At 45.2% G+C, this 22,857-nt stretch overlaps 1 protein-coding gene across 1 annotated transcript in view; it reads right to left on the bottom strand.

Moving 5' to 3' along the window:
- Positions 1–4,138: 4,138 nt before the first annotated feature.
- The window catches only part of LOC117458427 (voltage-gated inwardly rectifying potassium channel KCNH7-like), a 40,071-nt gene continuing 21,352 nt past the window's right edge, over positions 4,139–22,857 (bottom strand). The window contains 8 exon segments of the mRNA XM_034098896.1: positions 4,139–4,344; positions 4,733–4,900; positions 5,185–5,416; positions 10,774–11,199; positions 14,744–14,958; positions 17,037–17,055; positions 17,057–17,511; positions 21,496–21,651. Of these exon segments, the coding sequence (XP_033954787.1) occupies positions 4,139–4,344; positions 4,733–4,900; positions 5,185–5,416; positions 10,774–11,199; positions 14,744–14,958; positions 17,037–17,055; positions 17,057–17,511; positions 21,496–21,651 (1,877 nt within the window).

Below are 22,857 nucleotides of genomic sequence, written 5' to 3'. Positions count from 1 at the left end.
ATCCTTCCACTTCACCCATTTCATCATAAGTACCGTCTCCATCATGTCCACCCCACCCTAATACTCTCCATCTCTCTTTTCTAGCAGCCAATGGCAGATTAAAGAAAATGTCTAAATGGGCTCGTGTGCTTTCCTTCCCACGTCCATAAAGAGAATGATTAAGAAAGCCTTTCATCCAATTGAAATGGACATGGCAGAGATATGGTACATGGATATTATTGTTTAATTACAGTCAATTGCAAAGATTGATTTGACATAAAAGCCTCCAATCCATTTCACTGCCTCCTTGAGGGTTATAATCAGAGACAACAATTGACCCCCATGCTATAACCTTTTCATCACGGAGGTCAAAGGTCAGCTCCAGGTTTTTGAGGAATTGGTCTGCGAACTCTGGATACATGTCGAGCACCTCCAGGATCTCCTCCCTTTGGATGGTGTGGAGGTCGCAGTAGCTCAGCGCCCGCACGTCTGCACAGGATTTCCCCGACTTGGAGAACAGATGGATCATCTCGCCAAAAATGTCGTTCTTACCTGGGGGGGGGGGGGAGGTTAGCAATACAAAAAAAAGTGACTGACTACTCATCGATAATCATATAGAGTGTTGCAGTGATGTAATTTTGTAGGCCGACCCAAAAGAAAGTGGCTCGCCTTCAAGTGACAACAATTTTGGATACTTGCAGAAAACAAGCTGGACTCAATCCTGCCCTAAGCTCTTCTCTCTTCTCCGTCTATTCTTGGCTTCTTAAGTAACAACACCTATAGTTGCTAGGAGATGGTGTAGTTGGACAGTATGTAGGACAGTATTTGATGACCTATAAGGAGACGCGCCACCTGGCAGAGGAGCGTGAGTATGTTAAAGAGGCTAAAGGGCTTCACAGTCATCTAAAAAAGGATGTACACAATGTGTCCGCATGGAAGTCACACAGGCCACACATTCCTGCCTCTGTTTCGTGTGTAATGACCTACATGGAATGGCCACGGGGTTTACAGTGCGTGCTGGAGTGCAGTATCTGTCAGCTCGGGGATCATCTATCCAAGTATTTTCTACTCTTTAATACTGACCACTTTGGCGTTTCATAAAGAACGGCTCTGCATATAAATACATATTTGATCAGGTCTTATCAATTAGGAAACCTTCACACACTGCTATGTATTTCGATAGTTGGCAGAGGGTCACGATTATCATGCTCAAAGCTTTGTCACATGTAATACTTACTACAACGCTAGTGTGACAATTGAATAATGAGCATTTCCATTGTCGTACTACAGAACATGTGCAGAGTGAGGTGTGACCTACAACTTCCACAGCTACTCGATCATCATGGCCCAACCTTATTGGCTGCATGACAAGTCATTAAAAGGAAACTAATGAATGAAAGGCTTGGAAGGCATTTCCTGCAGGCTGCGGAAAGGTGGACGCCTTTTGATTCTCCCACATTTTGATGTCGATATTCATTGGCACCTGTTCTCAACCACTGCATCCCACCACAGTGACGACCATGTGACTTCCTCTCTCCCTCCACTTTAACTCTCTTCCTCTTCTTTCCCTCTCTTTTCTTCTCTCCGCCCACAGCTCTCCATCCCTCCCTGCTTCTATCACCATCCATCTCTATTTGAAAGCAATCATGCTATCTCTTTTTCCCTCCACACAGATCCTCTGTCCCCCTCGTGCCACCATGTGTCCTCCCCCTCTCTTCCCTTCATCTGAGGCACGACTGGGAGGCGGCAAGCAATCGCAGTGTTCTTTGAAGTGACTTATTACAACATACCCACTAGGGATCGCAGCTTCCAACTATCACAGCACAACGGAGCCATCTTCATTTTGCTGGCACATCTCGGTCGGCTCTAATGGAGGTGAGTTCAGGCAAAGCTAGCCAGTGTTAGTGGAAGGGCTTTTGAGCAACGTACTGGCTCAACAATGGGCCGATTAGAAGTGTGTCTGTGTATAGGATTGCTGAATGAATGTCACTTCGTTTATTCATTACTCAGCATTGGTATTCCTTCCATCCTGCAGACTGACACACTGCTGGATGCTTTTTGAAATATCCGTGTGTACCAAGAATACCTAGCTTCCAGTAGCTGAATTCACAGATGTATGCTAGATATAATGCCAGGGCCAAAAGGCATGGACACACGTATTAATTAGACAGAAGAAAACACACCAACTACTGAGTCATAGTGAAAGCGTACAGTAGACCCACCTAGGATGGCCACCACAACGTCATCTTTGAGGATTTCGATGGAGCCGCGGGACACAAAGTAAAGCGCAGTAAGCACATCTCCACTGTGGACAAGGGTGTCTCCAGGGGGGGCATGGGTGGTCTTGAACCTCATGGCCAGGGCCCGGAGGCAGCCCTTTGTGGCTCCGTGGAACGCCTTACAGCCCTCCAGGAGGTTCTTGTTGAGGTGGAGGCAGATATCGGCCTGCAGGCACTCTGGGAAACCCTTCAGGACCTGTGGGTGAAACACGAAGCGGGCACGGTTATGTCATATGGAAGAAGATATGACTACGTCTTTAAAAGCTTTGGTGCGCAGGGATTTATAATGTGTGTTGAATTGTGGGTTTGGGGTGAAGTTGCAGGTCAAATCTTTCCAGAGAAATTTGATACAATTGCCACTTGTGTTCTTTCCTTCGTCTCAAAAGCTAACATACACTGCAGGGGAAACAGTCCTTCAACACAGTATGGTATGTGTACAACCAAAAGGCAACACTATTCAATCTTGTCTCAAATAATGAATATTGAAAAAAACCTCAATACTCTGACCCATGGTCCGGTATTGGTGAACAAACACAAATAATAAATGTTCCAAGTTAGCCAAGGAGTACCTCAAGATACTTTGGAAGGATTACTGCCAGGTGTTATTTCATTTGATTAATTCTGACCTTAATCTTGAAACTAAACATTTCTTTAAATGTTAATAAGATTTAAAAAACAATTCACATGTGGCTCTAATCGTCTTCTATATAAAATGAATCTATTTCTATATATTTATTTTTTTGTGAGGATATAAAAATAGACTTATAATACACTTAACCCTTTAAGACAAGGATACAGTGACGCCTGACAGCTAATGGTCCCCGGACAACGAGGACTGACTGAAAAGGACACTTTCGTTACAAACTGTAACACCATAACAGACACCGATAGGTGAGGAGAGGGGCTTCGAGGACACATAAGGGATATCCAAAACACATTATCTTTTTCATTTACACATGAAATACAATGCGCTCGTGACAAGAGAACAGAAAAACAAATGTCGCCTCAACTGTTTCTCTGGCTCGGACGGGCTTTACTGGATTTCAAAAACAAAATTACGGTAGATTTGGAAAGGAAAGACTGAACAACATTTGGCAAGCGCAGGTGCCACCGCGGAGCAAGTCGCCAAGCCTCCCACAGTGGGAGGGAAGGCTGGCAGCGCCCGGCGAGGCTGTGCCCACTCTCACAGGCGTGACTCACTCTGTCTCTGGTACCAGATGAATATCATGGGGTTGTGTTTGAATACATGCACTGGGGACCTCGAGGCAAGCCGTGTGCACGTCTGTGTGCAACTTTGGTGTGTGGTCTGCAGCATGCAGACGCTGATACTGTCAATCTATGATGCAGGCTCACAGCTACTGTTTACAGTATGTGTTAATGTACACATAACACACTGAGGGAACAATTGCATGCGTGTTGGGACAATACATACTAATATTAACACTGTAATGCTATGGCTTTCTAAAAATGTAACATTTGAAGACTAGCATCAAACACAGCCAGGTGAGCTAGAGGAACACTCATTTCAACATTAGTGGTGTTAACACATGTACCTCCTGCTCTTACCAGAGTGGTGGGGTCATTCCATTAGACATGAGGCAGACATGGAAAAGACAAACTTATATAAGTACCTTGAACAGTATCATGATGAGCAAAGTCACTGTAGCAGTAACTGGGGCTGAACAGTATAATCATGATGAATCATCCCGCTATGTCAGCGACATGGCGGGATTGCTTCACGATGGGCTAAAAGCACTTTCCGACAACATATTGGACACTCATGATATTGGAAAGAGAGAAGAAGCAGCAGACGAAAGGAACTACACATTATAATGTGTTACCATTGTGAACATGCTAAGTAAAAGGCAAACACAGTCCTCTCATACCATGTTCATGTCGATGCCGTTGGTGTATGTCCAGGCGTGTTGGAAGTACTCCTCCAGCCTCTGCCTCAGGGGGTTTGGGATCTGGTGGAAGCGGATGAATTCTTTGACGCGTAGCATCTGCAGGTGATACCTGGCCGTACCTGAGTACAACCTCTGGATGATGGCGGACACGTTCCCAAAGATGCTGGCGTACATTAGAGCTGGGAGAGAAGCCATACAGGTGACGGTTGAGCTGGTGGCTAAAGATGCACATACAGTTCCCCCTACTTCCTCTCTTATACCGCACAAACCATGTTCCTGCTGACGCATGACTTCCTGTGTGCAACATTATCTCAAGGAAAGACCTACCTGGTGTTATGTCAAAGTGTTCACGCACTGGGAATGCAATACATATTACCGGGGGGATGGTAGTGCATTTAAACCACACCTTAAGCCTAGCCCTAAGCCCTATTTTCAAAATGATCATGTTTAATTTTTGCGTATTTAGCTACACAAATTACAGTTTGAGGCTTCCTCAATAAAACCCTGATTCCAGAGGGGTTCTGTTCAAACAGGATTAAAATGTACTGGGACTCTGCTGTCACTCACATCCGATGAGCATGACGCAGATGGAGAAGATCTTCTCAGAGTTGGTGTTGGGGGAGACGTTCCCAAAGCCCACGCTTGTCAGACTGCTGAAGGTGAAGTAGAGAGCGGTGACGTACTTATCTTTGATGGAGGGGCCTGAGCTGGGGTCGCTGTAGTTGTATTTCTTCCCTACAATAAGGACAATTAAACAGAACATACACATTTGACCACATTTGTTTTTGACAGCAAAAGTGACATTACATTTGAATGATAAAGAGAGACAAACTTTCAAAAAATTATAAATGAATATCTAAAAATAATAGCCTTTCTTCTTTCTCATTATAATGAGGAACAGGATCTTTGTTTGTCATCACAAAGCCACGTTTTCTTCATATTATTTCCCTTTACTGGAAATGAGCCTCTGTACTACTAACCCACTGAGTTTCAAATTCAAACCAAACAAGGAAGTTCACCTATGGACACCCCCAGGTTGTCCAGCCAGCCAATCTTGTGCTCCAGGTAAGGCTTCTCCACGTTTCCAATGGCGTACCAGATGCAGGCCAGCCAATGGGCGATGAGGGCAAAGATGCACATGAGCAGCATGAGCACGGCAGCTCCGTACTCTGAGTACCGGTCCAGCTTACGCGCCACTCGCACCAGCCGCAGGAGGCGGGCCGTCTTCAGCAGGCCGATCAGAGTGGTGGTCTGCGGGTGAGAAGCATAGAAGTTCAGGATTTAGTTTTAAAGAGTCAATGTGTCAATGTGCTTATATGTGTGTCGTCCCGCAGGCTTTTTGGCCCTCTTGCCCACCATACCTACACAAAGGGTTTTGGGATTGTGGGCTTTTCCTCGCCTACTTATGTGTAGGACTCATACATCTGTTTACAGTCTACATATTCAGGTATTCATTTATTATAACTAAAGTATAGACTGTATTTAATTCTACTCAATCAGAAGTTATATCCAGTCAATCCTCACATCAATTCATAAATCTTCACTCTGTGCAAGACACTGCCTTATACACTTTAAGATAGTACACAGGGTGCGTATTTCAAGGGCTAAACTGTCCAGCTTCTTCCCAGATGTGAACCCTACTTGCGATAAATGTAAAAACAATGTTGCTACCCTCTTTCATATGGACTGGCTATGCCCCCGCCTACAGGAATTCTGGGGAGACGTTTTCCTTACCTTGTCCAACATCCTAAATCAAAAACTAGACCCGGACCCCCTGGTAGCTATGTTTGGTACAACCACTGTAGGTGTGCTGCACTTGACACCCTCGGAACGCCGCATGATTGCCTTTTCCTTGTTTTGGCCAGACGTGCAATTCTACTTAAATGGAAGGACGCCGCCCCGCCCACATGCAATCAATGGCTTCGGGACACAATGTCCTGCCTTAACTTAGAGGAGCTGCGCTTCTCAATCAGAGGCTCTGATGAGACATTCTATAAGACCTGGGGTCCCTTCTTGGCTTACTTTAATACGACTAAGTAACTAAGTAACTTGATGTGGTTACTTGACATGAAAACAGTGCGACTCCATTGTAATATACAATAACATGTAGTAATTATATTCTCTACTCTGGACAATGTGCTATATAATTAGTTTGATCATCCACTGGAACGGGGAGGGATGGGCCATCTCCGGCATCATTATTTGTTCACAATACTTTGCTGATTTTTTTTTTTTCTATAAAATGTCTTCACTTTTTGTATTTAATGCTACATGTTTGCAGAACTCACTGCATTGTGATACTGTTTTGGCCCACCTGTGGGATTTGAACAAGAACATTAATAAACATATTTTGAAAAGAAAATAAGTTATATCCAGTCAACGTGTGTTAAAGTGACAGTTTTGTTGTCCCATTAAGGCAAATTCCAACTTTTGAAACGAGCCCAGGGACTTGTGGTGCGTTATCAACATGTGTGCGACAGTAAGTGTCACTTCACTGATACCACCCCTTCCCCGCTATCAAAGTGAACAAGTTGTTTGTCTCCTCTCGGTGTCAAGAGTTGGGGTCAGGGTCGGCTCAGCTTAGAGATTCAGAAACATGTGTAGTTTAGGAATGCTTAATCTCATTACACACCACCAAGACTAGACAGTGGATCATTCCTGCTGCTGTGGACACATCTTCATGGTCTCAGCGTTCCTCAGTGTCAACACAACTTCCCTGAATAGGACATGTCTGCAAAAACACCCTTATTTGGCTGATGATGAAGCCAAAACATTCATGTCAGCAGATGGAACCTTCGTCAAAGCCTTGAACATAGTAGGAATAGATGAAAGTATTGTATTCACTCATACAAAAACAGATTTGCATGCGTACATTAAAACGTCTACACACAATGCCTTCTGATGCGTTTAATTTAAAGCACTTTAATCCTCCCGTCTCAAACTTCTAGCCTGACTAAATGACTGCACGGACTTTGAGAGGGGAGTTTTTGAGAGGGGGGGCATTCAGCCATGACACAAGTCCTGATCCATTAGCGTGGTGCCATCTGTAAACACAATAAGTGGGGATGCTAATAGGTCCTACACTCCCTGTCGCGGCTGACATTTATCCTAATGTCCTCGGGGACAATCATTACCCGCTGTTTCCTGCAGTGGCTGTACCATGTCACGTCTATGTCACCGTTCCAAAAAGTTATTGCCGGTCAACGCGGCATTTTTCAAAGTTCAGGATCAAGAACTTTCTGATTCAATTAATTGTTTTCAAATGATCTAAACTTTTTGCACATATTCAGTTCCATACCTGTCTGGCTCTTAACATTTTAATGAAGTTTGTGATGCCGCGGGCTTGAAATCAAGCGCTCCTTTAATTCTGGGCTGAGCACAGGCTACCTTGGCCCCTTTGACCCGCTAGGGATAGATTTCGCTAAAATCACTCAAAGAAATGCGAGCCTCCATAACGGTGAGCACTGTCCTCACAACAACGGGGGATTAATTTCACCCGACATTTTGACTGGAGAGATTTAAATGTGTCTGAATTCAACAGATCTTTCGATCAACAAAAACACTGATCTAAACGTCCTGATGTTTTCCTCATATACAGGTGAGAGTGAATGTAGAGTACTGGCTTATTCAAAGTATATTAATTTATACCAGGACGACGGCCAGTGCAGCTTGATTCATGAGGGAAAGTGTGTCTCCATCATGGAGAGGGAGGGTGCTGTATCTGCTTCTGATGGGTCCATTAATGAGCCTCCGTCCTCCCAATCTCACCCCTAAATCACCGCCATCACTCACTGCTGCAGAGCATCCGGCCGACTGAGAGAGCAGTGCATGAATCATACATAGGAGCAGATGAGTCCTGAATTATCCATCATCAGTGCGGAGCGGGCAGTGCCTTAGGTGTAGTGCTGCTGCCTGTCTGGGCGACCTGCACGCAGCGCATGATGTGGCCCACACAGACGAATGTCGATTCAAATCTGAGCTTACAGTAAATCGGAGGCGTTTGGGGATGAGGAGCCGAGCTAAAGCTCCCATTAGCGAGCAGCTGTATCAAACACATCCTCCCAATATCACTCTGGCCATCTGCCACTGCGGCTTCGCTCGCCTGGCCACTTTACAACAAACAGCCAAAGTTATGATTCAGCCTTCCACTCTGTATGCACACACAATACGTTTAATTAATCCTAGTTAATGCAATGTCCAAATCGAAAGTAGTGCACTATTTGGTAAAGGAAAATAATGTCATATTAACTGTATGAAGTATTGTGGTGCTGCCCATTAGGCTTCTAATTTATTAGAGGTTGTTGTTATGTTATGTGATTAATGGAAGTCCAATAAACTCTGTTTTCGGTTTCCACCAACTCTGAGAAAACGTGTGCCTTTTAGCCGCTCCGTTGTTCTCTTTAATTGTGTGCGTCTGTCATTTGGTGGTGGGTAAATGAAAAGCAGTGATTCAGAGCGCCCTGCTGCAGCAGAAAGCAATGCTGAACAAAGCCATAAACCCAAGGCTGTATGCTGGGAGATGGTTTCTGTGGGTTCATCATTCCATTGTTGATATGAAAATATGGATAACCTCGTCCTCACAGCCCATTTGCTGGAAAGATGTCACGAGTGTTCATATTCCTTAAACAGTAGCTGCACAGGAGACAGAAGAAACCCACATGTTTTGCTTATTCAGCCAATCTAATAAGAAAACAAACGACACAATCATATTATTGCATGAGTAAATAGTTGTACGAGAATTGATTTGAGTCTATTCTGACTGTTGGCCCACTCCAGCAGAGAAAGAGTGAGATTGAGGGGGCTACAATGAAGCTGCCTCCTCTCTCTTCTTTCTTTAGCACAAATATTTCTGCAGGTTTTGCAGAATAAGAGTTGCAGGTCTGCACTGTTGCTTTAACCAAAGGCAACATGCACATCTAATGAACTCTCAAATCAAAGACTGAATGAGACAAGGGGACATTAAGTAAATATAGCGTGCTTAATATGCATGGGAATATAAACGGAAGGAAAATGTTGATTGTGGTTCACGAAAAGCTCAATTTAAATGTTTCAGCATAAATAGCTTTTGGGCAAGATATAATCAATAATAATAATATTGGAGCTGCTTCATTGACAACAAATAAAAGCCTGACAGTGTTTATGTAAATGTGAGATTGTTCTTGTGAGTGGTTTGCCCCCTTCATTCCAAAAGAATCTCCTAAACTTCCCCTAAGACAATTTGGTGAAAGTGTCTCGGCTTAGTTCAGTTGTTAATGTGCAAAGAAAAAGGAAAATAATGTTTAAATTCTGGTTTGGAGCACCTTTTTATCTCACATTTGGAAACAAGCTGCATGTGAGCGTCGACGATAGTAGGCTAATCATCTCCTCCCACCCCGCAGGGCATTGATATGCAAATGATGGAGGCGCTCAAATGAGTCCTGTAGGTAGAAATCAGCACCGGACCATTTGCCAGCTGCAGAGCTGAAACCCTGCAAGAAGCTCACCCTGCCAAAGCAGAAGAAATCTTAGCATATTGTCAGAGATGGTTTCCAGGCAACAAAGGTGCACGAGTTTAAAGTCTAAAAATAGTAATTGCACACAGAACTAAAATAAAGCACCTAAAAGACAGGATCAAAAAATGTACAAGGATGTGTTATTTTCACTTTCTGCTCATGATTGGAGGCGCTAATAATACCACGTTTTGCCACCGCGCTCACCGTGTTCTTTTGACACGAGCTGTAGCGGGAACACACATTCTGTCCCCGCACCAGTCATCTCGCCGTGTGACGGGGACATACATCGCGCCGCTCAGCTGTCTGCTCTTTTCCCTCCGCCTGCCAATCACTGCCAGCCTGTAGCCATGGACCCCCTCGCAGGAACACACACCTAATGGTAAATAATGACTCGGCAAACTGACAACACACACACATCAGGCTGTGGTGTTTTCACTGGGAGGTGTTACATCACACATTCCAGTAGCTTGCTTTTCGACACTTCACTTAACTTTAATACTCAAGAGGTTCTGGATACAAAGCGAGCTCTCACTCCATCAGCTGCTCTCTGTAACTGAGCATTAGATAACTTGCTGAGCTATCTCCCTCAGACACACACGAGCCACATCGTTTCTCACAGCCAGTAGTTAGGGAGGCTGGGACCTTCTTAACTGATTAGGATGGCCCGGGGCCTCTCAGTCTGGCTCTGAAGAAAAGAGGGCTGAGGAAAGCAGATGTGACAGCCCAGCGTCAGATTGCTTTAGTAGTCAAAACAGCTCAGAAGCCTGACTGCTGCAGCCACGACAGTGGAGTACACCAAGGAGGGACTCAGCTTGGGAAGGCGAACAAGTGTGTGCCATAAAAAGCAGTATCACATGCATGAAGCAGAAGGAATTCCATATTGTTGTTTGTTGGCAAACAGCTTCTGTGTCCAAGCTGTTCACGTGAGCATCTCACATACACTTCTGTGCCATGAACATTCTATTTCAAGGCCTTATTGTCATATGCACAAAAGCTACAGTGTAGTTTTGGCCATGGAAATCGGAAGTCCCAGGCTCCTCCAGCAATGCAATAAATATTTATGATATATATACACAGTATATATATTTATATAAATATAATTTCCGCCCTGCTTACCTCGTCCGATCCAGAGCCGAAGATCAGCAGGTCGAAGGGGATGGCGGCCACCATGTCTATGAGGAACCATCCTTTGAAGTAGTGGATGGCGATCTTGGCCGGGTGGCTGACTACTTCCTCGTTGGCGTTGACGTACGTGGTCCTGAAGTTTATGAGGATGTCCACGATGAACATGATGTCCACGATCAGATCCACCACGTTGAGGGGGGAGCAGGAGTAGCCGCACTCCCGCCTCCTCTGCTCCTCGATGTCGTTGAGGAGGAAGGCTGCGGAGTATGGCGTGAAGATGGCCGTGTAGATGACCAGCAGCAGGATGAGCCAGTCCCACACTGCTTTGAAGGGGCTGTAGTGCAGGATGGTCCAGTGGTCCATGCGGGGGGTTTGGAGCTTATACTCCGGCAGCACGTCTGCGCCCAGGGACAGAACCTAGGGGGGGGGGGGGGAAAAAGTATAATGATGTGTGTATGCAGAGTTAAATAATTGCACAGGTTATACAGCCTACATAGCCTGAACAGTATTTCTGGTATGAGAATGAAGAGCAGCAGTACATACAGTTCAGATAAGTGCATTAGCATTTCCGTGCCTTTACATCAATGTGCGTGCTGGTTGGTGGAATTGCATTATGACATATGACTGAAGATTAGGTCAAGTAAAGGTCATGTTTGTTGCAGTTGAACTTCAGCAGCGTGGCTGTACAGACTGTACAATCCTAATGCACTTTAACATGATCTAATAATTAAAGGAAAATATTGCATAAGCAGATTACTTCCGAGAGAAGGCTGATCAAAAAGCACTTATTCTTATAAGTTGACATTTTAAGTGCGCTTAAAAAACATTCTTTTATATGACACATAACCCATGTCTTCTACACAATTACTGAAAGAATGAAATGTGAATCAAAGATGTCAGCTGGTATTGTCTATCTAATCATATTGGCATTTCCACTTGCCTATACTAAAAGAAAAGACAAAAAAGAAAAACATAATAGCAATTCAACAGATATTAAAACACCTAAAAGAGACATTAAAATAAAAAGATCATTATGAAGAAACCAACAGCCTGCATGATATCCTTACAGTGGAGCTTTTGTCTACTCCCTCCAGCTAGCCTGGATGTCACCGTCATTACCTCTGTTATTGCAGATGCCATACATCACTGAATAGCTTTTAGCATCAATATTACAGCAGCCTTATGGCCCATTTGTGATAAGACTCTCGATGACTCGGAAGTAATTATAGGCAGGAGCTGAGGATACATCTATTCATCCAAGTGTGTGACACTTCAATAGCCAGGAATGTTCAGGGCATGGGCTCCTTCCACTTCTGATTATTGAAGCTATAAGGAGGAATGCAAAGAGAGATAGAATGTAGCATTGAGCGAGAGACTCCGTGACTCTGGTCACCTTTAAAACCCCCGTGACCGAGAGGAAGGATGATGTGGTGCCTGAGGAAAGGCTGAAGTGTTAATAATTGAGTTGGTTATTAGAAACTCCTGCCCTCAAAGGGGTCAGGGTCAAATGCTTCTCCCCTCTGATACGGGATAACCTTTCAAATCGATCAGAAACCAAAGGACAAACAAAGGGAAGGGGATTCATTATTCATCGCGCTGCCACTTCATTAAAAGCCAGTGTTCCCGATGCGTCCTTCGTCGCGCTCTCACAACCCAATGTGTAATTGCTGTTCACTTTCAAATACCGCTGCTTAGATTTCTGTTTTCTTAAATCGGTACATTTTTAAACTTGCCAGAACAAAGACACTTTTAAAAGATTATCCTACTTTTCTGTACTTTTGTATTGTGTGAACATTTTGTACACAATGTAGCTGCATCCTGTGTATGAAAATATACAAATGAACCTCAATTATTTATAATAATTATTATAAATAGAGAAGAAAGCTAGCCTTGACTGTCCTGGCACGGCACTGTTCTGTTTTCATGCAGTTTATGATTAATAATGATGATGCATGGTAACTCTGCACTACACCCCCACGGGTACATTACCCCTCGGCATGCTGGGAGGAGACTGTCGGTTGGCTGAGTGACAGCTCTGGATTAACGTGTTGGAGCCAATCTGTTTCTAAATAAAAGATCCTATCTTAATTATTTAAACACACCTACTGTAGCTATGTGCACTTGGCGCAAATTACTCTCTCTTGTGGGATAATGGAAGGCTCGTTGTGCGTTGGCTTGGCTTCAAACGATATGCAAATGAGCATCAGCGTTCTCCGCTTCTTTTGGGTCTGGATCATTTATAAGAGTGGAGTGTTGTTTCATGTTTCTGCGGTTATCCACGTGGCTCCAATCATTAAAAAGGAGCTCCAGATAACTCGAATAACATGATAGGTATTTAAGGCTCATGTGTGCACGAGCTGCGACATTCAACTTGTACCAAACAGCACGAGAGCGGCTCGTCTCTTTCTTTATCAGTCGCCTGGCTCCCTGGGTGCAGCCTCCATCTGCCTGTGGGCGCTGTGAGGCAGCCAAGGCTGGCGGAGAGCGAGGCTGCTCACACGCCCCGATGGTGGCTTCAGATGAACTCAGAGGAGTCCAGTCAGGACATCTGCTGTGGCTTTGTGCGGCTCAGTCAGTTGTCTAGAGAACTGTCTACAGATACAACCTGTGGATTCATCTTTCTGTTAGTTTGATAATTACTATCATAATGAGACAAAGAGGGTGGCACAGCATCCGCCCGGACACCGACGGAGCAAGAGGGGCCGGATAGTGGTACCCTCAATAATAAATACAATGCATATAAATGAGGAAATAAGATGTTTTTTACTTAAGTGTATTGTGTAAGTTAACAGAACAATGTAGCGTAGATATCAATGTGTATACTAGCTACCGTGGCTAGAAAACATTCGGCACACTTCAACAAAGCAGAAGTGACACAGCAACTTGTGTTCAGGTCCTCTGGTGTGCCACAAGATGATATTAAAAGCACGTTAATAGGCCTCTCCTCTCCTCTTCTTAATAACTTTGATTTTAATGCTGGATGGAGAGGTCAGAGAGCTGCACGGGGGGCTGCTGAGCCTCGAAGCTTTCTGCGCCCTCTATCCATTACACCACTAATGGGCGAAATGTAGAAATGAGACGTGATTAGTGGTTTGGGCAGCCTCGTTCTACCCCTGAGAAAGCTTCACTTACAGTCCTCCCTGTCCCTCAGCCGAGGCGGGAAGGTGAGAAGACCTCTAAGCCTCTGTGTAACTCGAGAGATGGAGCTATGGACGCTGTCTGGCAGCTGTAAGAGGATCCCCCATGATCGGCCTCCAGTGATAGACATCTCTGCCGTTTTATGTATCACACCCCTCGAGTTCCAATGAATCATGGAGGGAGAGGGGGAGGGGAGGAGGGGTGTGGAAGCAATCTGCCGACTTCATCGTCCGCTCAATCTGTGCGAGTGATTTGTGCTGATAGTAAACGATATTATGATGAGCGTTATTATTGAATTCCAATGTCTCTCCCTGCAGTACGCACACGTGCAGTCCACGGAGCGGAGAGGTAGGAATTATGAATAAACGCTTCTTGATTGTTTTCCAAACAGAGAATTACTCCCAGATGGTTTGATAATGGATTTTATACAACATTAATAAAAAGAACCGTGAGGAAGATTGTGCTAAAATATTCCACACAGTGCATTTAAAACTATTTAACTACAATATATATCGCAATAACAATGAATTACGAGTCCCTTCCGCTTTTTAGATCACACGACTTTGACTGTGTTGTAAATCTGTGCTGTGCCGGTGCTTCATAATCAAAACCATTCCTCTTGATTATTGAGAGAATGTCAAAATCCCTTTAATTAGCTGTGATACTGCACCCAGGCTAAGTGTCACATAGCACTTGAACGCACCTCTTGTCAAAAGGGGATTTCAACGTATAAAAAAACCCACCAAGAAATTCAATTTATTTTTCCATCATTTCAGAAACTTCCACATATTAGTGTGGAAACCTCGCTTGGTGAGCGTCTTACCTGCGTGACCTTGTCGGTGACATTGTGTGTGCGGTCTTTGACCTTCGGGGCGATGATGGTATTCTCCGAGGACGGAGGGGAGGGGCACTTCTTCTCGTTGTTGGCCTCGGAGAAGTTGAGCGTGATGAGGGGGATCTTGTTGATGGTGCTGTACCTGTTGAGGTTGGAGTCGGAGGTGGAGCCCAGCAGGCTGGATTTGATCTGGCTCAGCGGCCCTGGAAGAGAAAGCCACAGAGGGAGGACGCGGCATTAAAAGCGGCTCCATCTTTTACGACAGTTGTGCTATTGTAAGCGTTCTGAATCGAGGACATCTCGTTCTCGAGTGATTGTTGTGACATGGGGGAGTGAGCATGGGCAGGCCCTTACGTTTGGAGTGAGTTCAACCACAACACAACACAACACGGAGAAAACAACAGATACTGACATATAAACCCTCAGATTGACCTGTCTAGGGTGAACAGGCCTTTCAAAGTGTCTCATTAAAAGATAATGAAGAACACTGTTGGTGAAAGAAAAGCATGAAAGACTCCACACAGTTAGTCAAACCATCAATCTGTCTAATGAGGTGCGTTGGAATCAAATGTTCTCACAGCATATTAGAAACAACTTTCTTGTGAAGTCACGTGACAGCACTACACGCACTGACGTGACCAAAAGTGAAAAGAGAGATTTGCTGACTCGTCGTGTGAGCCGGCAGAGGAAGGGTTTTTCCTTTTCACACAGTACAGTACATTGATGAGAGTGGAGCACAGAGAACCGGACAGCTGAGGATGAGAGATTGCATGCACAGCTTCAATCCATGCCACAGTAAGTAAGGTCATCGCAGTCATGACAAATAACTTCAAGAGGAAAGCTGAAGCCATACCCCCAGCCATCCAGGAGCGAGACACTAGCAAACCAGGAGAGAGAGAAAGGGGGTAAAGGGGGACAGCGGGAATACGGAGGGGAGGGGGGATTGCAGTAGTCATGGGTACAAACATCACTTCAAATATCACAATATCGTACAGGATATGGAACACTATGGCAGCCCTGTGCAACACAAAATCAAGCAGTAAGAGTACTACAACAATTGTACGGAGTAAATTGAACTTGGTTACTTCCACCACTGAATTCATATTAAAAAATACTTTGATTAGGGAGCTCATTTCATCAAACATGAATGTGGGATAGTGTGGGAAATGCCTGCAGCATCAGCACTGCTACAGGTCATTTGCTATCTGAAGGATTCAAAGGGTGAGAATATAGAATCCCAATGGAAGCACGGTCAGGGTTTCATTCACTGAGACGTGGCAGCAGGAGTCCAGAGGTTGCACAGAAGGAAACAAAGTGACAGACGGTGGGAGGCATCGACTCGTAGAGGCGCATTGATTTTCTTCAATGAACGGAAGCAGGAGAGAGATGTAATGTGTTGCTTCATGCAGGCGCGTGCAGAGTTTGTGGGGTTTTTTTCGAACTGAGAAAACGTCCTCCGGGCAACTGGCTTGGGATCAGCGGGTCGTGCGCACTGAGACTGAGTCACTTAGTGCGCTGCCAGACTTTTAAGACTCTTACAAAGTCATCCATCTGCACTAGATCGCGTGGGGAAAACTCATGCAGCAAGCGGGTTTAGTGAAGTTATCTTACAGACGTGCTCAGCTGTTTACCTTTAATATTGCGACCATTGTCTGTGGTGGAGAAGAAAGAAAAGGGGGGGGTGTGAGAGGAACTTCTGGTGCTTCTACGGTGACAAATGGAAGCTGGCATCGAACCCCCACTACTGTCCCTTGAACAACTCATGACTCGTGAAGTAGACTGATGGCCAGTCTGGGCCCTTTTACCCTCACCCAAAGGAGTGAGTCAGGCTGGGGGAGATCAATGGCTCAGTGTGGATCGTGACTCACTATAATACTGATTAAGAGACGGGTACGCCACATCTTTAATATCCTGTTTTGGGACCATAGGGAGTTTGGTAATGTCGTTGTATTGCAACATGTTGGTAAATGTTTAATGTGAATTCAACATTAGGGCCAAATGTTAACTTTTAAAAAACGATGTCTTCAAAAGATCATCTTTGTCGGTCCCATTTTTTAAGTTAAACCACTTGACAAACCACATTGTCAGTGTGCACTCGGTATCAAGTTTCCATGTCACATAGCAAAGTGAGCATTTTGATCAGAGAGAATGTTAGAACATCCTTTAGTGTCACTAACTTCTACACACACATAATAACGACATTAAACACATGGGGCAGTAGTTGTTTGAAATTCAAACGTCAAGCGTACATTCGGGGCAGACTGGAGCAGAAGATTCCTACCTTCACTGGCGTGTCTGTCCCCTGAACGCCATCTTGGAGTTAGACCCGAATCCTTCCATGTCGTGCACGGAGGAGGCTCTGCGGATACTGCACACTCTCTCCCTGGAGGCGGTTTGAGTGAGGCCTGGGATTGAAGGAGCAGCGACAACCTCCTTGATCTGGTGCTGGGTCTGCCTTATGGAGCAGTCGGGGTACGTCCGGTCCCAGGGGCCCTTGGGCGACGAGTGGTCCAAGGGCCCGGACACAGGGGTGGAGCAATGGCTGGGGCCGATGAGGGCGCGGGTGTCGTTGGCGTAGGAGGGGCTGCAGCTCTCGCGGGTGGTGGGAAGCTGGTAGTCACGCGTGGCCACCGAGCCGTCGCTGTGGCGAGGGGAGTCCACCGTGACAGCGTCAGGGTCTTCCTGGGGCAGGGACTGCTTGTTGATGCCGAGGAGAGGTAAGCCCGGGAAACGGAAGCCAAAGAATCTCCCTTTCCCTGAGAGTGAAAGGTGAGAATGGGATTTAGATGAATGTCAAACATAACACAGAGTAAGCAATCGCCATAAACAAAACCGCTACCTCCGTCGCTAAGCTAAAGGTGGGTATGTGGTTGTATAATTCCTCGGCTTATGATTGTGGGTGTTTACTTGCAAGAAAGACCTCAGACAGACATCCAATAGAATCTCTTTGAGAGCCAATGTCTTTGTGATGACGTTATTTGACTACTTCGATAATGTCTGGTGGTTCTGAATGAGCCAGTGAGAACCACAGAACCCAGTCCAACGCTGTGTTGTGTTTTCACCTTGTAGCAGAACTTGCTTGCGGTCTGTAATATCCTTGCTGAGAGCTTGTACTTGCTCGCCAATAGCACTGAGAAGCCTGCCAAGGTAGCGATGTTAAAAAGACCCTGGCAGATCAAAACAAATGCACCTTCTGCCTCAGGCACTAGTTTAACCTTCAATACCCTTCAATTATTCATGCAGGAGTACATTTTGGTGAATTATTCTAATGTCAGTAGAGCGTCGAGAGATCCTGTAAAGTATTATACGCAGGACTTTAATGTGAGATTGATAGCTCCTGGGGAGATGAAGGGAAAGGTGATTTTAAGGACTGTTATGGAAGAAAAAGTGAAGAAACCTAAAATCATACAGAGTAATAAAAAGAGGCTATGCTACACACGTCACACACTTTCTAAAAACGCTCATTCAGTTGCATTTTACTACATTTGCAAACATTTCAAGGGGGAAATTGCGCTCTCCGGATTTCACATATGGACCTGCAAAGCATGGCCGGCATGCTGTGAATCATTTAGTCGCCGGAACATATGCCATACATATCAGAGCACCGTCTCACTCTTTGAAAACAAGTCGTACTGCCATCATGTGCAGGGAAGACCCTTCATAAAAGCATTCAAGAAACACACCTTTTACATTAGTGTCCTTTGTATACAGTATGTGTTCCAGCAAACTACAGCACAGTCTATTGCCACACCTCGCTGAACTGCAATATGTGCACAGACTGGGCCAGTTAAGGATGCACTTAGAGACACAATAGGTGGTCAAATGGACATCAAATTGAATTTTGGAGGCTCAGGAGGGGGGCAACAGCATGCATGCATCTCTTCTTCCTCACTGCTGCTTTCCAGTGAGACTGAGAGAAAAATAAGTCATTTTAGACACAACCCTTGGCGTTGTCTTGGGTCAGTGTCGTGTGTTCGCATGAAGCCTCTAGCCAGATGCTGGGAGTGGTCATTTGCATTAATTTGGCGATCAGAGCTAGTTCTGACGCTCGCGCTCATAACCAGCTAAACAAGTGATTCATCTTGGTGAAGAGGAAATGAGTTCTCGTTTCTGCTCGTGAACAAAGTTGTGTTTCATCTGAGCCCGTGCTGTGAGGCAGATAGGACTGCCGATCAAAACTAGCATCTATTCATCCGCCCGGAGCTAAACCCAAACCAGCGTCTCCATTAATATTCCAAAAGACTCACAATACAATACAACACCCTGCTTAGCAAGGCTGCCTCAAACCCTTTTCAGTTCTCTCAATGCATCTAGCATTTTACATTTCCGACAGTTTGATGTACGACACCTAACCCGAATAACAAATGGAAGCTCAAGAGCCTTTACATGCTTAACACTTTGTATTACTGCGCCCTCGAGGGTAAACACATACGCCACAAGTCTTTTAATTAGCTCATAATTCTGTCACTGCTGTGTGCTGTAAAATGTGCGAGTAGCTATATTTAATTGTAATATTTAAAAAGGGCTGAACCTCGCAGGAATGAGTGCTGTTACTGGTGTGTGTGTGTGTGTGTGTGTGTGTGTGTGTGTGTACAGGGTGTGTGTGTGTGTGTACAGTAGATGTGTGTTTTCACTCTCACTGCCTCTCCAACACTCTCATTCTTTCCCTGCTAAAACTCACCGCCGGCTTTACACAGCCAATGGACGTACAGTGGCTCTTGTTGCTATGATACCAGATAGTAATATTTGCATTGAATATTAATTGGGCCCTTAGATCCCTGTGTTGGGGAGTGAAATGTCTTTCTGTAATGTGAGCATGATTCAGATGTCAGGGAGAACGAGAAAGAGAACAATAAAGCTTCCTCCTTTGGTAAAAGAGGGACAAAGGCGGCTTTGTTTCCGTTTGTCTCCGTCTCCTGTTGTCAGGATGTTAGATGAATACAACACAGCAGTGCAGTTAATGTGCTTACAGACTGAAGTGTTCCTTAAGGATTGTTTACCTGGACTCCTTGTGCTCATATTGCTCCCAGGCTCCAGAGAGTACCATGGGTTATTCTTCTGTGTCCACACACTCATTTAAAGGGGTCCTACTATGCTGACCCATATCGGACGCCTATACCGACCACTGCAGGAATCAAAGGCTGTGTCAACGTACAGGCAGAACATACTGTAAAAGTCCAAATGAGCTGATCGTCAGCCCTTGACCAAACCTTCAAATCTTCAAAGATCCTACATTTAGCTAAATTGGGCTTCTTTATAATGTTACCTCATCACCTCGACATATTACTGCTTTGTTTCTTGTCGAAGAAGATATCTGTGTCGTTTGGTGGGGCGGTCTTCCCATATGGTGTCTCCCTGAATGTTTGGTCATTCTGGTTGTGTTTTAAGATTTTTATGTAAAAACGTTTTAAACCAAAAGAGCTGAGGTCACAGAACGATTGATTCCACTTGTCTTGGTGTTATTAATGGATGTGTGGAAGTAGCCACATCATGCGAGAAAAGATGGTGGCACAATGAACGGATCGATGCTTAGGCGGCAGCGAATGTACGGCTGCTCACCCCCAGAGGGAGGAGTTTAGATAATGCAACAGGGATCACCACCTCACAACATTCAGAAGCAGCTGCTGCTACACAACTGCCCGATGAATAGTAACACCATGGCTTCCCTTGAGTTGAATTTACATCCGTAGCAGTGAGTGATGTTCTCTTAAATGATGCAGTTATTCAGGATATGTGACCTCTGTCCATCTGCGAGTAAAACATGCAATACTAGGTCTCTGGAGTCATGTGCGGGAGGGCTGTGATGGAATGAGGAGCAGCAACGGCAGAGGTTACATGTCGGCAGCACTGAGGCTAGACCTTGTAAACATATCCAGACCTGACGAACAGATTTTCAGCGACGCCTACTTATATATTTAGACGGATAGACTTTGATTCATACCGGCGTGCTCCATCAGGGACTGCCCTTGTGCTTGGAGCAATTAGCCTCCATAGAACAGTGAAAGAGGAAGGCCTTATCAGTGACACGCACATGCGCACAACGTGAAAAGCTTAAACGCATGGTTTCACTGATCCGGCACACGGAGACAACACTTGCTTGTATACTCCACACACACATCGCACACCCCATGAGGCAACGCAGCCTGTTAGGACCCTTATCCAATTACAGTCATCTGGGGGTGACCTCTGGTCCTCCATGCTGCTGCGCCTGATGCCACAGTGGAGACACAGAGCTGAGTGGAGGCATCAAGAAGATGTCGGAGAGCGCTATTATGGAGACAGCTCTGGGACGGGGGCTCCGCTAGTTCATCAGGCCATCCAGGCACACTGTAGCTATAATTGGGCAGGACCTTTGAGATGATGGCAGGCTAACACATCGGCGTCTGCTAAACGCTGGTGTCAACATGGCCAAGGGGATGTCCAGCAGGGAACTCCTGCTGGGCGCTAATGCACAAATTAGACAAGTTTTAGCAGTATGCTACGGAGGCAAGATATGATGCATTGTCTGTCAGGGCATTGAGATAAATATAAAGGGTCATGTCACAAAAATGTATGTGGATGTGTGAAAAGGTTACAAGTAAAAAGGTCATGAGTGGCAGCTACATTGCTATCATTCCTTTCCTTTGTCTATGTTCCAATCTGTGACGGCTTACTTCTTCCCCTGCAGCACCTACATCACAAGAGATGTGCAATGCTTTATTTACAGCATTAGGTATAGATGTTTTATCCCCTTTACTCACGGTGGTCAGCTTTGGATGGCGTGGTGTGGTTGAGTTTCTCCAGAGAGTCGCTGCTGCCTTCCTCCAGGACGTAGTCGAAGTTCAGGATGAACATCATGACCATGCCTTCCTCGTTCTTCACGGGGATGATATGTGTGGCGCACAGGAAGTTAGAACCTAAGCAAGAGGAAATTAAAGGTTAGAAATCAAATGTATTATGGCTTTGATGAATTGATACATCACTGAAATTGTAACCCCATCAATCTTACAAGAAATACATTATTATCCGTGCAAAACAAGATGTTAAAACCTAACTCTGTAATGAAATAGCTTTCCAGTTACAACACAGTTTGACCCTGGAGCGTTCCATTAACACACTGACATTCAAACATCTTCTTCCCAGATAGCACTGTGTGCGCGGAGAGGCCGCCAGAGAAACGCGGGTGAAAAGGTCAAGAGGTCCGAAGAGAGGGAAGCCTCTGGAGCGGAATGATTTCATAAATCCAGACATGCCCCGAGTGCGCCCTGCTGCCGGGTACAGGCAGAGAAAACATCCACTCACCTCGTGTTAACATTAAGGCCTACCAAATACTTCAATTCTGCTTTACCATGGTTGACACCCAAAGTGATCACTAAGAGGCGCACAGAAAACGGTCTTTGTCTGCAAAACACAGCAATCAGAAATGTCTTCCCTGCTTATCGTCTTCTGGATGCTAAATGGGGAAATACATTGTAATTGCTCTCAGATATTAAAGGCGATTTGCCTGCGGCTTCGCATCAGGAGGTACACTTAGTGTGACCCTGCTTTAATGCCTCACGTCTAAAGGCTCCTCATTTATCAGCACAGCAGTCGAACCCAAGAAAAGCTGCTTCTTAAGATATTTGTCTGACTTTAGTATAAGTTTAAAGCCCTGGCAAAATTGGATGTAAAGAAGTCTATGAGCAGGGTTACTGGTGTAGAAAATGAAATGTGTATGAAGTTATAATACATAAACAGACATCTCTGGAAGATGCTCTCCTCACATTAAGCTCTCAGTCCTGCTGTCACCAGGAGGCTATTATAGCACCCCCAGTAGCATCCAGCCTACAGCACTTCTTTCTGCGGGGGGGGCACACATTCAACTGCAGTCCCACACATATGAATGCCTGCCACACACGGACCAATATTAATTGACGAATACCAATTCGCGGTCGTTGTATTGTCAAGCTCCTATCGTGCAGCGGGTTACAAACCCACTGCCTCACCAGCGTGGACTTTGATTTATGTATCGGGGACCCCTGATTCTGCTTGGGCCGCAGTAAACCTGCCCTCAATAGTACATCAGTGTCACCCTGAGTGGAAGGAGCCATTAGTTTCAGTCGGAGGGGAGTAAGAGGGGGTGC

This window comes from Pseudochaenichthys georgianus, chromosome 2 (genome assembly GCF_902827115.2).
Source record: "Pseudochaenichthys georgianus chromosome 2, fPseGeo1.2, whole genome shotgun sequence".
Lineage (NCBI taxonomy): Eukaryota > Metazoa > Chordata > Actinopteri > Perciformes > Channichthyidae > Pseudochaenichthys > Pseudochaenichthys georgianus.
This window is presented reverse-complemented; position numbering and strand designations above follow the sequence as displayed.